Source organism: Camponotus floridanus, unplaced genomic scaffold (genome assembly GCF_003227725.1).
Source record: "Camponotus floridanus strain SB8 unplaced genomic scaffold, Cflo_v7.5 scaffold1, whole genome shotgun sequence".
Taxonomy (NCBI): Eukaryota; Metazoa; Arthropoda; class Insecta; order Hymenoptera; family Formicidae; genus Camponotus; species Camponotus floridanus.
In genome coordinates, this window is record NW_020229214.1 from 2,255,142 (window position 1) to 2,270,883 (window position 15,742).

The following is a 15,742-nucleotide window of genomic DNA, read 5'->3' on the forward strand; positions in this document are numbered from 1 at the left end:
TGCATGTATGCCGGGATTCGATGTCGCGGAGGGATGGGGTATTTTCTTTTTCACTTGAATCCCCCGTGGTAGTGCCTTGGCGTCCTTGAATGCGGAGCATTTCGCATTTCTGTTTAAATTATATAACAGCTCCATGCGTTTTTGCGGAGTGTTTGTAACCGCGAGACGCTCCGAAGGCGTCGAATGCACCGATTTTATCAACGTTGTAAGAAGATAGTAGAATGTTTAAAAGAATTTTATCCATGAGAATAATTTTTTGAAATTTTGTAACGATTGCATTACCTCATCTTTTATATCTTCTTCTTCTTATTTTTTCTTTTCGTGTTAAAGTAAGGATGTAAAATCGACGATAATAAAAACGAAATAAATCACAATTTCCTCTGATAGATTTTAAGCTGTTTGGTGTATAACTCTGTATTTCCGATGGTATGCATATTGTTGAAAGCACTCCGGAAGCAGACGAAGAGAGGCAATGTCGATGTCGAGAAAGTGGGCATATCGTACAGTATCTCGATGCATCGAGAAACGATTGTGGCCGATTATAAACGCATCGCGGCGATGCTCGCAGATAGCAAGGATGGAGAGGGCTGATTCGCGAAGGGGTGGGCAGTGGGTGTACGGCAGAGTAAGATGTAATTTTCAATACTCCGGCCCGGGGTCTCTGGAGGCGCAAGGGGAGCCACAATTCCGGGGGTTTACCGTGCGCTGTCGACGTAAACTCTCCTCAGTCGCACCCCCGTCGGCCGAAGTCAGCCACGGAGAGCACCACTTATTCGAACCCCCAGTGACTGTCAATACTGGATCGTATATACCGACTCTACCTGCGTATGAAGCGGATGAATAAATCTCGTTGTACGCTTGGTCCGTCAAGATCCGCGCAACTGATTCGCGACACATTAGGAACATACATGATTTTTTTACATAAGATGGAAGGATATGTCGAGATAAATGATTAAAATAAATTATTACTTATAATTATTGAAATAAATTATTATTCTTCTGGAATAATCTTTTGATTAGCGTTAATGTAAATATATCAAATAAAAAGAAAGAGAAATAATTTAATATAATAAAATAACTTATATGTATAAACAATATGAAAACTTTTTTAACTTCTTTTTTTTGAATAAATTATAAAGATATAGAAGTGAGATAAATCTCATTCAATTTATCTCAAATATTTTTTGGTGCTTTAATTGATATTTAATAATTGTTTATTTAATTAATCTCTGGTTGGTTAAAGTTTACATTTTTATGAAATATATTTTGTTCCTTTTTTTTCCTCGCTTTTTCTCTGAAAGAACAAAACATTTCTATGCACAGTATATATGTATTTATACGTATTAAAACTCAAGTTAGTTTCAATCGTTAACAACTGTCGAAGATTCTTTAATACTTAGTTTGTTAACTACTATAAGCACAGGGAAGTGCAGATCTATTTGGATCCTTTTCACTATAATACTTAGTTTGTTAACTACTATAAGCACAGGGAAGTGCAGATCTATTTGGATCCTTTTCAATGACTAACCTCGTTTTGAAGTCGTAACCATGACGTTCGTCAGGAGGAAGGTGAGAACCACATGTGAGAACCTTGTTCGCAGCCCAGGGGAGAGGTGAGAGTCACACTGATCTTGCTCTTTGTCGCGGGACCCATTGGAGTGCATCCTCCACCTTTGCAGCGCACTTCCCTTTCTCTCTGCCGCGGTCCTCCCGGCGTCCTCCCCTTCTGTGTCGCGAGGTACACACCGTGGCTTTTGAAACCTCTCGAGAGGGTACGTTGACTTCGATATTCCGTATCGAGTTACGCTCGTTTCGTGTACCAAATAGTTGGTGGAACTGCACGGGCGCAAAACAAAATATAGCATACAAGGAGAGAGAGGCAAGATACGCGTTGTATATTAAATTCTTTCAAATTACAATTACTTTTTTATATAACACATCAAAAATTTTTGTCATTATATCGAAATTATTGTAATAAGATCTGAAAATTCTTTTTACTTTGACATGTGAGTTTAACGAAATAATATTTTATGAACGCTGTTAAATAATGAAAATCTGTATAAATTTATATTTTGGTGATATTAAAAATTTCTACAAAATTATAGATAAATAATAAATAGAAAATCGTGAGATTCAATGTTTAAATATAACTTTATATTTGAAATATCGAAGCTGTAAAATGACAACGGAGCTATCATCGATGAAAGAGTCTAGCGTTAATCAGCATAAAACATTTGTGACGATTGCGATGTCCGCACTGATAACGATCATGGAGTCGGAGAAATCCCCCAAACGCTGTGAATTAGTGTTCGTTTGATTTACCCATGGGAGGATAAGGTAAGTCGGCAATCGACCGTTCGTCTCAGGTACACGCAAAAACGTCTTCTGACTCTGCCACTGGAAATGCGATCGTCATCTAATTGGAACTCGATACCCAGTAACGAGGGTTACAAACTTTTCCGTTTTCTGTCTGGCTCAGCTCTCTCTCCCTACTGCGCGTCCTCCCTCTTGTTCGTTCACCTCCGTTTTCTCGTGGGCGCGTCCCCGCAAGTAGCAATGGTAGGAGGGGATGAAAAATTGTTATCTTATTTATGGGCACGAGATTAGACCAGCGGTAGAGCGTTTCGCGCCACTAACAGGCGTCGGAATGATGAATGTCCCTTGAATCGAGGTATGTGCTTCCGCTTGCTCTCGAGTCGCGGTATCCATTTAAAAGGGCGTCATTAATTAACTAATTAAGTCAATGCATTTCAACGCTTACGGATTGTCCGTGTCACGCCATGATAAAAAGATTAGAATACGCGCGAAATTGTGGAGAGTCGACACGAAATATAAACGAGGCACTTGACGCCTACCTACATGGTGTATATATTAAAAGCTAACGAAATATTTCCTTTTCTCTCCTTTCTCTCTTCAGTTTGCGGTATTTCAGAAAAATCTCATTTAAAATTTATCCATTCACGGACAACTCATATTTGACATCCATGAAATTATAACTATTCTCAATTTCCAATTATCATGCTCGATTCACAAAAGTTATTTTTACTTTTAATTTCAGATAATACATGACAGATTATAAATCTACGTAGGATGCATCAAGAAAGAATATCTAGAGGTACCTTATATGAAAGTCCTCTTGTGTCGCGAACGAATCTTGAATTTCTCACGGAGCAGCGTCGGGTACAGGGAATTACTCCTGCGCCATTACGAGCTGTGGTTCGTTTGCAGAGCTTCTCAACGATGCAGACAGTGCATTCGGCTGCAACCGGCCACGAGTCCCCAAGAGAGATGCAACACCAGCTTATCTACGCGCCAGTTTGGAAATCTCAGCGTGGAGATGCGATACGTTTGGAGGGAAGGTTGGTAGACGTGAGGAAAGAGTAAGCGAGAGAGACGGACGCGCGAGAAACAGGGATACACGAGTTGAGGAGAAGCAAAAGGACGGGAGGATAAGAGAGAGACAGAGAAAGGAAGAGAGAGAGAGGGTAAGGTCGCTTCAACCTCTCGGTATCCCACGAGGCCTCCGGTGTAATTAAGCGAGTGCACCCTCACATGTCTACGTACGTTCGCATCATGTCTATCCATCTAACCGTGGCAGGGTTGTTCTCTTCGTCGACTTGTCGTCCCTTATGCCAAGGGTCGAGAGATAAGGTTGCAAAAACCTTTGAAATCTCAGTTCTTCCGTGGATATATATATCTTATACATTCATATCGGCGAATTTAAAAATGTACGTTGAGAAATACAAGGCATCCACAGGGAATTAACGTCCGCTTCCGTTAGCGTATATTGTTAGATTACGTATTATAGAGCGGTTTCCTTGTCTCGAGGTAATTACGTGTGAGACCACGTGATTTGCGGATATAAATTTGCTATCGAAACTTTGCATCATCGATGAAATCATTATTTGATAAGCCTTCAAAGATTGTAAGAAATGTTTACAGCGTAATGAAAGTTAATCGAATGTTATTCGCGATTATCCTCGAGTTTCTATCGTTCGAAGATGTCTAAAGACTTTACTCTCTTTCTACAACTGAGATAAAGATAGTAACCGAATATTACGAAGGAGCATGTACACGTCCGCATGTACGTTATATGGTAATGGAGGGCCAATCATGCGGTAACTAGCCACCCTGGGGAGACGGTCGAAGCTGCCAACCGGCGGTCAGCTCCCGTCAATGTGTCACTTATGTAGGAATAGCGAACCCTCCCGATAGAGCATTACCGCTGAATGTGTTTTCCCCTCGATTGCAAGTACTGTCAGTTTCCTGTCTGGAACATTCTGTCCACGCGTTTCAAAAACCTGAAAGATCACCTCAAACTGTTATAAATTCAATTTTTTATCTTATCGTTTATAATTTCGCGATTGCAGATATAGATTTCAAGATAAAAATTTTTAATGATATAAAAGACTATAATTAAAATGTATAAGATATATATATAAAATGTTAATATAAATGAAATGTGTTAACTGTCATATACATTTGATAATTTTAGAAATTAGCTAAAGAAGAAAATAAATTAAATTAAATTAAATTAAAAGACTATATGTATTAGTAAAAAATTTTCAATATCCTTGCTTTTGCTATCAAAAATTACGTGAATACGAACGATCCTTGCTTGAGAAATGATATTATGATTCAAGAGAGGAATTTGCTAAAAATTATCGAAAAGCAACTTACGTTGTCCAGCAGGTTCCGCTCGATCGAGCGGGATGAGAAGTTCGTCGAGGCGCAAAACTGCGTTAGAAGTCGCATTAAAAGTTGGCGGATGGAACGAGGAGGAGAGTCGTACGATTCGAAGGGTCGCGAAAGCACACAAAGCAATGCGAGCATGGTGAGCCAATTCTTGATTCGGAGTCGTGAGCGACTTGACGAAGGTATGCGCGAAACTGCCGCGACCACACTTCCAACACCAGCAACAACAACAGCAATAGGAACGTAAACGTATCGCGTTCTATCACCGGTGATACCACGCCAATACCCACCTTCGCCATCGGTCGAGTCAAGGGTGTATGGAGCCGCGAGTGAGCGAGCGAGCGAGAGAGACCGGAGGAAACAGGGCGATAAATAACTACAGGATGAAAAAGGGGGCGCGGTACCCTCCCGGGGCCCCTAAACCTAGACTACACACCCCTCACCGTCCCTTACCGTCCCGTGCCGCACCAGCACCGTATAAACCGCGCGCGCGGGCCCGACCCCGACAATTATACCCTCGCACGCGAAATGTTTTATTACCCTGACATAGAATGCTTGCGTACGACGAGAGTGGTTGGCTGGCCGGCTGTGTGTATTCGTGCGTATATCGCTTCATCCCTCTGTGTAGGTGCGCGTGTGGCTATTTCCCGGTGTAGCGTGAAAACCTTTGACGATACGTGGCCTACTTTCGCGATTTTTACAAATCTGTGCTAAATATATAAACATACCGTTATAAAAATTTAAACGCAACTATCTTAAGGTCATAGGTTCCATTTAGAGCGAATGTTACCTGCGCATGTACCGTTATCATATAGTATGTGATATGTATAAATATTTCAGTGAAGCGCATTCATGCGCTAATAGCGAAATAATGTAGCCTATGTTGGGACTCTTGGGGAGACATGTCGAGCCTTTGAGAGTGAAACTGGCTAATTACGGAGCAAGCACCCGGTAAAGTCTTCCACCTTGGACTACGGCCTCAGAGGGATATACGAGGTAGGCAGCACTTGAGGGGATCCACTACTCCCAAAACGTGCAGCGGATGACGCTTGGTCTTTCGGCTAATTCTGTAATCCGGGCTCGCACTACCTGCTAACTGCTCACTAAATCGAGGATCCAATCTTCTCCGCTATCTTTACTCTTTACCGCGATAAACGGTCACCGTCGGTATCTAAAGTGATATACTTTGAATTTGCTTCTTCTTAGTGATATTAAAATCATATTGTTGCACCATAATGCGTAGAAATGATGAAAGTATTTTTCTATCTTCTAGACGAAATTTTTCTGAACACATGTGAGAAGATCTATAAATAAAAATAAAAGGAAATAAAACTTTTTAACCGCACAATTGTAATATTTTTAGAAAATTATATCTTTGCGTTTTCTTCCTATTTATTTATATTCATGTAACATTAAAGTTTCTTCTTTAAATTGAAAATATAATAATTATTTATGTAGTTTTATTTATATATAAATATGACATGATGTTGCCATAAATTTCATAGACAGATTTTGCATGAAATCGACTGTTAATTATTGAAAAATGAACAAGCTGACAGCGCAGATATTTACCTCCCCTGCCTGCATCATCCCACGAACCAAGTCAGCCCTTAGTCTTCGGTTAATCAGGTTAGATTAAGTTAGTTAGCGCACGGCTGTTATGCCTTCATAGTTAGCGACTTGTTATCTTGAATCAGGCTTCTCGTCAGCAACATTCATGTAAAGCTGGGTAATATCGCCTATTAGATAAAGGAATTGTATAAAAATATGTTTTTAAAATTTTAATAAATATTTTACATAAATTTATCATTACATTTCATCAAATAATTAAATCAAAACGTTAAATCTCATCTTAATCTTAGTAAGTGTTAATAATAAAAAATATACACTTGCCATGTAAGTTTACAAGTTTATAATAATAAAATACTTCTTGAAAAATAATTTAAAATTTAACAAAGAATTTTTTTTAAAGTTACGGTATGGCAAAACTTTGCCGCTGCTCATTTATTGGTTCGAATCGCAGCATCGATTTTTAAATTGCGTAATAAATAAAATTAGCAGCGAGGGTGACTTCTTTGGTGGGTAAAGGGGCCGTAATTGTAACTTCATCAGAGCAACTTCTCTCAACTTAATAAAGCTGTCTCAATTTTCGCCTCATTACCGAAACTCGTGAGAAAATTTCCCGTTCAATTTGTATATAATATATAATAAATAAATATAGATAAATAAAAAATTAATTATTATTTTTTATAAATGTGAAAGTCTTTTTTGTAAATTTATATTTATTATAATATTATATGATATTATTTTCAATTTACTTCCACACATTTCAAACTCTTTTTATTTCAAACATTTCATTATTTCATGAAAAATTATGACTGCACTGCGTTATTACGACCAGTACATCACGCAGCTTGCGAACGCGCGAAAAAATACCATTGGTCGTCGAGATTTATGGACTTTGCCAATGCATGGTATAAGCATTGATCGAAAAAATATTCTAAATCTTTTAATTCTTTATTTTTTTAGTAACTGTAAAAAAAATAAGAGAGTTTGTTTTTATTTTCGTACAATAATTTCAGAGATTAAACAAGATTATAATTATAAATCTTCATATATTAACATCTTTTGAATATTGCAAATATTTTTTAAATTCCTTTTATATTTAATGATTAAAAGTGTTGTAATATTAGCGAAGTGCTAACGTTGTGTGCCTTGCATTCGACTTAGATATGTCCCCATAACCGCAAATAGCATGACGCATAATATAACATGATTGCATTGTGTACGTTTAGACATACCATTAGCATGGCAATTGACATATGCATCCCATTGACGACACTTAGGTTCGAAGCGGACTCGTGCATCATTGCACAGGTAGAAGAGAGGGCAGAATAGTGGTATCCACTCTCATGTAACTAATCAACCGCCTGTCGAGCCAAATCGCCCCCAACTGGATCCCTCGCAGACCCTCTGCGACAGGGAAATCCGGACGTGCCGGCACAAGCGAAACGGCAAAGAAATTGCGCGTTTATAAACGTACATGACACAATAGCGTAGCTTGATTACGTAAGAAGGAGAATTTTTCGTTCGTTGTATTCACGAGCGACGATGAAAAGAGCGTATAAAAATGAAAATAAGAGAATTGTGTCGAACAAAGTAATTATGGAGCACACTTGCGTAGGAAGAGGAAACGCTTGGTCGCACTGCCGAGCATTCCGCGAGGCGAAGGTAGAAGCCGAGGGTCGGAGTTGATAAAGAAATAAAGAATCGTGAAAGTTCGCGTCGAACCCCGCGCTCCCACGGGGCCTTATGACTTAAAGTCTCCTTACTCCGTTAATTCCGAACATTAACAAAAGTCTCGCTAAAACTCGCCGCCAACTTTCCCGATCTCCAGGGAACGAGCTGGACTTGTTAATGAAAAAAATACAATAAAACTCTTTCACGACGAAACTCGTCTCGAATTCTCGAGACTAGCCTGCTCGCGTTCTGCAAAGAGGACTCATTCCTTCTTCTGCGCTTCTTCAAACAAAATAATCGGTAGCCATAATCGAATAATGTGACTGTCTTTAGGAGTCATTTCTATAAACTTTATCAGCAACTGTCGTTAATACACATAAAAATTAATTAGAAATTTACCTAGAAAAAATTATATAAAAGAATTGCAAATTGTATTAAAACAAAAAAAAATACGATTTTCTTCAAAGCTTTTAAAAATACATATTTGCATAGAGCAATAAGAAAATACACACGCACAATAAAATATAAATATTCTCCATTGCTGAATCTTTTTCAGGCTGTGTGTTCCGCGAGTAGATTTAAACTGCATATTCTTTCCGAAGGGCGCCAGGCTTAATACCGAAGTGTCGGTGTAAACCGTTTTATGCCGTCGCTTTATACCAACCGACCCCTTCGTTTCGCCACGAACGAGACCTCTTACTTATTCATTTATTCTGGTGAGATGAACTTTACGGAGATTTTAATGGCACTCCGACTTTCTTGATATTCGCACGCACCAGGCAGATCTTTTAAATTTCGTTGCGGGCAAATGATGTATGCGGCGTGAAGCAACCGTTTTGCTCGAAGATTTCACGCCATTCAGTATACATGTGGTTGTTTAACGTAAACAGATTCGCCAATATTTCGTGATCTACGAGATCGATTTCTCTAATGAAAATAGGATCGTTTCTCACATTTGTCGCGAGAATACAAAAGCGAATGTCTCACAGACTGACATACGTGTTTAATTATCGGTTGTTCCAATTATTCTCACAGAATGATTCGCAGGAGGAACAGAATCAACGGAAGAAATCTTTATAATACATATAAGATTTGTTAATTTGTTCTCAAGTGATTATTATATTTAAAACAACATTATGCGCCAAGAGAGCATTTATATAATCGTGATATATTAAATTTTTTAAGATTCCATGAAAAAAATCGATCGAAATATCTCGATACATAAAAATTTAACAGTTATTATTATTTCATAAAAAGTGTCATGCAACATTCTAGAAATCCATAACCATAAATTATCGTTTTCAACCTCCTGTCATCGCTGGGATTCGATGATAAATGGTTCTTTGAGTCATTAATCGTGGATCACCAGCTATTCATTTTTCATAATTCATCGAGTAGTTTGTCAGAAATTTGTTAAAATATTCGAGAGCGCATGTATGATAAAAATAATTTATCTTTCAACAATACGTCATTGTTACTTTTATATTAATTAGAATAATATTTAAAAATATATATAAATTACACGTATTGTAAAATAAATAAAATAAAAAGATACAATCACATAACGAGATTTCTCAAAAAGTAACGATATGCTATTACAATTTCTTTTGTATAAGAAGTATTTTAAATTTTTTTGCACAGAGATTTCTTCAACCTTCTTTTGTATTTTTTGCTTGTCCTTCGTAAATTGCTCTTTGCAGGCACTCGCCTATTCTGCCAATCTCGCTTACCGATCGAGATTCGATCTTTTTCCTTCGGGACGCGGAACGTGGTTTCGGAACGCGCAGATAGACCTGGCCCAGGGGTGATGGCACACACCTAGTTTTGATTCACCTCATGGTATCCTGCCGGTCACGGGGCTGACGGCGCGTAATTGTTCTCTTGTCTGGTTCTCGCACAGCATCCAACACTCGCCATCCCCGCGATTGCCTTCGCGCCAAGAATGCATAAGCAGTCTCCTTTAGCGATCCGCAATGCTGTAAGCCTTCGTCCGCTTACAATGCCTTTATTCTTGACACCCGTCGCTTTCTCAAGGATTTGTCGAAAATGCAAACAAGCCGATAGGTTTTGCCATTCTTGTAGTAAATATTACAATTATTCGGATCTTATCGTATTAACTGTAATATCTAGCGTTTGATATCGATTGTACCTCCATTTAGTCGAACGTATGCATTCAGAATCAGTTAAAATTAAATTAATCTTTTTTTCAAAGTTTCCCGTATCTTTACATTAATGATGAATTCGACGACAGGTGAACAAAATCCATTGCAAGTTTCTTTTTTCGATACTATAAAATTCGCAATCTCCGGATCGTTACCTCCATATTTAATGTCGCATCGCTCTCGTCTCTCTCTCCTTCTCTCTCTTTGGAGTTTTATACGCATAAAATATGGACGTAGCGTGATATGGCTCAGGAACCAATCAGTAGCGATCCGGAAAATTGACAAACGATCTCCTTTTTTTCTCCCCCATCGCTGGGTTGTGTCGTTATCGCGTATTTCTGTAAATCGATGCGTCCAATACCATTAATGGATTATTAATGATCGGCAGAAATGTCGCAGCTTCCTGATGAATCCGACGAACTGCCTAGTTATACGATTCTGCGCGTGTATCGGCCAGGATTCGGCATCGTTCGGTCGCATAATTTCCCGCGCTGGCAATCATATCGCGCGAGGATAATTGGCACACGACCCGACAATCGTCGTAATTTCGCGTTCCCGCTGCGCAAATTCTGACGTGTGACACGCGACGGATCGGCGCTCCTGGGAGGCACCTCATTCAATTAGCCACTCAGTTACTCGCATCACATCGCATTTACCCATCAGACTCCCGCCCGGTGAACTCTCTGACGACCCTCCCCGAATCCACGTCTGTACGCCGTGGGGGCTGCTGCGGCGAATTCGTGATTTAAACTTTTCGAGAACGACGACGCGAGAGGGGGTGCCTACGTTGAGTGAAACGCACGTACCGGCAAGGAAGCTGTCACGCTGTAAAACGGCTTTAGTTTGCGCGTCAGGTCACGCTGGCAGTATTGCTTCTCTGCCGCTTCATCCGCAAAACTTTCTTAGTTTTCCTATCGCTCTTTCAGCGACGCTTTATCAAGGACTTATTAAATCAGTGAGGGGCACTGCTTTCATAAAGACAAACAGGTTTTCAAAATATTTCCCTATAGGAGAGTCAAACAACCATATCTTCGACGTAATATTGATTATCGATAGATGTCTTAATCATAATTCATTGATTATATAATTATTGTATATCTTGTAAATATTGAGAAAGAGAATAAACGAGATAAAATAATTATCAAAGTAAATATAGATAGATAGAAATATCATGGCAAAATACTGTTTTTTTTAATTTTCTGTTGAGGACGACACAAATATTAGCATTTTCCCAGGGTCAGAGTAAATGATCGTCAAGCTATCGGTGAAGGTGGCGGAAGTCGCGCCGTGAAGCCGCAGAAGTTTCTACGAATCCGCGACTGGTTGCAAACTCGCCGAAGGGTCGAAACCACCAGCGCCGTGAAATTACTCGACGGGTACCTCCCGCGGGGCCGAACTTGTCCGCGACAATTTCAAACTTATTTTAACATTCATATAAGCTCCGCGCCCTCGCTCGTGTGCGAGAGCCCCTGAACCGTCATCTACGCATCCCTTTCGCTGCGTAACCCGAGAAGCGACCCATGTACGACGCTCTTCCTCGATGTAAGGACGTGCAAGCATAAGGGCGGCTTGGGATTTACATAAGATTATGCGTAAGCCTTCGTATGCCTCGCGGAAAGGGGATCGACGAAATGGTGTCGTGGCGAAACAACGCTCCGGGGTGCGCTCATCTCGCTGATAATTATAATAAAGCGGCATTATATGACGTACGAGCGATAAGCGTCATTGTCGATTCCAGGAAAGTACGAACGATCAGATGTGATTTAAAATTTTTTTATCAGTTTCCTAATGCGATCTGACTTTAAATTTTAAATCTTACAAAAAGTTATCAATAGATAGCAATATCATCCAGAGTATGTATAAAAAAAAGAAACTTTGTTGATTAGTTGTTCTTGCTCGTAATTTTATTATTTTGTTATAGTATATATAAATATTAAACGCTTTTATATTTTATTTTTTATTTGTCACTTGTAATTTTAAAATTTGTTTATATACGTAATATATTTACTTGAATATAATATAGTTTAATGTTCATTAAATATTTATATAGATGATATCATGAAATAATGCTGTCAATAAATAGAATGGCGCAAAAATAATGTAATATTACAATGTAAGTATTTAAAATATATAAAATTAAATAAATAAATAAATAATTTAAAATTAAATTAATTAATAAATAAATAATGTATCATGCATACATCATGATTAATTTATGTAAGTGAAACGTATAAGTTATAAAAGCTTCTTTTCTTTTGCACGATAATGAAGTCATTTTTTATATAAGGGTACAAAAATCAATTTTTACTACATCTGCGAACTACTTTATATTTCAATAAGCCAACAGGATTTATTATCAAGCGCATAGCTGTTCTTTGCCTCGTGGCGTTGTTAAATCTTACCTCCCATCCCCTGCTATGTTTTGTATTCATAGTCTGAGCGAAAATTGCTCCTAGAGCACAATAAAGATTATATGAACCATAAAGTAAGTTCAGTTTAACTCGCCGATGTTTATTTAAGCGTATGAGATATATTACGAGAATTTTATCTTTAATTTTATCTCTATGCGTTAATTTTATCTCTATCCTTTACATTTCCTCTTCATATTATTCTCTTTTCCTTGCAGCTCTCTTAACCGCCAAACCGACCGTGGTTACTGCGAAACCATCGTCGGTGTGTATATCGGCGGAGAGATTTTCTCCGTTGGACATCGAGAGCACTGACTAGAATCCCGAATCAATCTGCACTCTTACGAAAATGTCCCGAACTACGCGAACGTTCTCTGTGAAGCACGATTAACAAGGAAGGTTGCATCTTTTCTATAAAATATAATATAATAAGAACAAATCAAGATCGCAGTCATGCAAATTTGGAAATCGTAGACAACATTTCTGCAAAAATTATTGATTGATATTAAATGCAGTTAATGTTTAGTTAATAAATTATAAGTAATAAATTATTTCCCATTCTTTTTTTTAAATGAAAAAAATGTTGCGGACACAAATTATGTCTCTTTTGCGACGTGACACTTCCATTTTTTTATCTGCATTTTTCAATAACCTTCACACGTCGCAAATTTCGGCTGGATTAAGCAAGGTAAAAAGGAAAAAAAAATGTGAAGCCATACCCGTAGCCGTGGTAAGTTATATATCGTGATATAGATGTTTTTTATAGCATAAAATTCTTCACATAGTAAACAAAAATATTAAAAAATATTTCCGCAAAGTTTATAAAAGTAATTTGTGCACAGATATCCGTAAATTATTACATACTTTATTTTGTTAAATTATTAATCAAGTAGAATATATTTTGATACTTACTGTATTGATTTTTTTCAAGCACATAAGGCACTTCATTACGAGAACTTTTTTTAAATTTTGCCTCTGTGCGCATTCCTCACATTATCTTTTCATATTAATAGAATTTAAGTTAATTTAAGTTTAGAATATATTTTATATTAATTTAAACATATTATTTCTTTATTTTTTTTTTTTTTATAATTTTTTTTTTTTTTTTTAATATTATTTCATATTATTTCTCTTTCTATTGTTCTTATAAGTTGACATAAATTTTTGCAATAAAATATTCATAAAATTAAAAATTACATTTTTAAAATAAATTAATCTTAATCATTGTTATTTTATTATAAAGTTATAATATCTGTGAGAAAAATGTTTAATATTAATTATTGTTTAATTCTCGATAAGCAAAAAATTATATAGTTATTCACTTAAGATTCATGATCCTACATTAGATATTAAAAATTTTTTCTTCGTATAATTTTCCTTATGAGTTAAAAATAATTCTCGGTATAATGTAATGTAATATTTCATGGATGTTTGCGGCGAAAAATAGTTAAAGTTTTTTTGGAAAAGAAATATTTTACTAAGAAAATGTAGAAATAGTTATTATTTCCGCGAGTCGTTAAGTTTTTATAGCAATAATATATGTTCATAGCGCAAATGTGAGAAAAACGTGTTACGACATTTTATTTTAATATGATTTATAAAAAATGTGTAATTTTGTGAATTTTTATGAAAGTTATGTATTCTTTATATCTAAATTATTTCATTGCACGTTAATGGTCGATGTTTTTTTATTTGATTAATTTAATATAGCTTCAGTTTTTTTAAACAATCTAAAATTTGAAGTATTTCATTCATCATATTTAATTATCTTAAAGTATATCTAAAAAAATTAATGTATCAGTACGAGCTTTCTTAAACGTTTCAAATAATGATTAATGATTTATTCAGTACGAGCTTTCTTAAACGTTTCAAATAATGATTAATGATTTATTTATTTGAATTATTCAGAATTTTGAACACGGAAAACATGATTATCATACTTTTATATTATATATAAAAAGCTTCTATATAATGCACGTTTTGCTATAGATTCTGTGCGGATGCGGTCGATTGGATGGTACCGAAATTTCAGAAGCTGTTTCGACGGCCATACACTTACGGCAGAAAGATATGAAGCCCCTATTTTATGCTCCGAACATTGAGATTAGTGGCGTAGTCGATCATTATACTAGAAAGACAACAGATAATACTACCTGTTCTTCTAGAAATGCTCTTGTGGAAGCTGCCAGATTAGCAAGAGCATGTATAAAACCTCTGACCGAATGCGAAGTTTGTACACATGATGCTCTTATTATACCCGGAGGATTTGGTGCCGCACGTACTTTGTATGTGTATAGAACTAATAATAGAACTTCAATAATAAAATAACAAACATAATAAAAAATAATAAAATATAACAAAATAATATATACTAAAACAATATTATAACAGTACAATATAAAAAAAGTTGTGAATATATTCGATAAAAGCACGCAATAATAATTTATATAGATATTAAACTATCATTTTTACATTTATAAAGGAGTAATTTTGTCGAAAAAGGTGCAAATTGCACCGTCTTACCCGACTTGGAAAAGCTTATAGAAGATTTTTACTGCGAGAAAAAACCGATCGGCACTATATGCATAGCTAGTGCGCTTGTCGCTAAAGTGCTAAAAGGCGTCAAAGTTACTCTTGGCAAAGAATGTAAGTCACTGATCATCCTTCCTCGTTGATAATCTATTTTAATATCAGTAAATGATTTTACAGCACCCAAAGAAGACTGGCCATACGCTGATGCTATCAACAAGGTCAAAGAAATGGGAGCTGAAGTAGAAATGAAAGATGTCAAAGGAGTAACACGATGCAAACAGTTCAACGTTGTTAGTACACCAGCCTGGTTGTATGAGCCTGCTACTTATTCAGATATTCACGAAGGTATCGGTAAATTTGTCACGACACTAAAAAAATGTATAAATAAGTAATATGTATTTACGAATATGTCTCTGGAAATCGTACTTATAACAGTTTTATATTTTAATGATATTTTGCTATATTATTTATTGCATCTCATCATTTTTATACGCATTTATATAATTTGATAAGTAAACATTTCTATTATATCAGAATGTATATATATTAATACTTTTGTAATCGATATTATAAATTGCAAATCTTGTTTTAAAAGATATTAAAGTTAATGTTAAGATATTAAAATTAATGTTACCTAAGTCTTGTATACGAGAATGCGCATTTTTTAAAAGTAGGACAGGATTCTATGGATCAGGAATTTTATTT

General features: G+C 36.4%; 1 protein-coding gene across 1 annotated transcript in view; it reads left to right on the top strand.

The window, feature by feature from the left end:
- The window catches only part of LOC105250456 (ES1 protein homolog, mitochondrial), a 41,824-nt gene extending 26,395 nt beyond the window's left edge, over nucleotides 1-15,429 (top strand). The window contains exons 2-4 of the mRNA XM_025407587.1: nucleotides 14,495-14,790; nucleotides 14,988-15,151; nucleotides 15,215-15,429. Coding sequence (XP_025263372.1) covers nucleotides 14,495-14,790; nucleotides 14,988-15,151; nucleotides 15,215-15,429 — 675 coding nt within the window. The remainder of the gene's footprint in view (nucleotides 1-14,494; nucleotides 14,791-14,987; nucleotides 15,152-15,214) is intronic.
- Nucleotides 15,430-15,742: the final 313 nt, after the last annotated feature.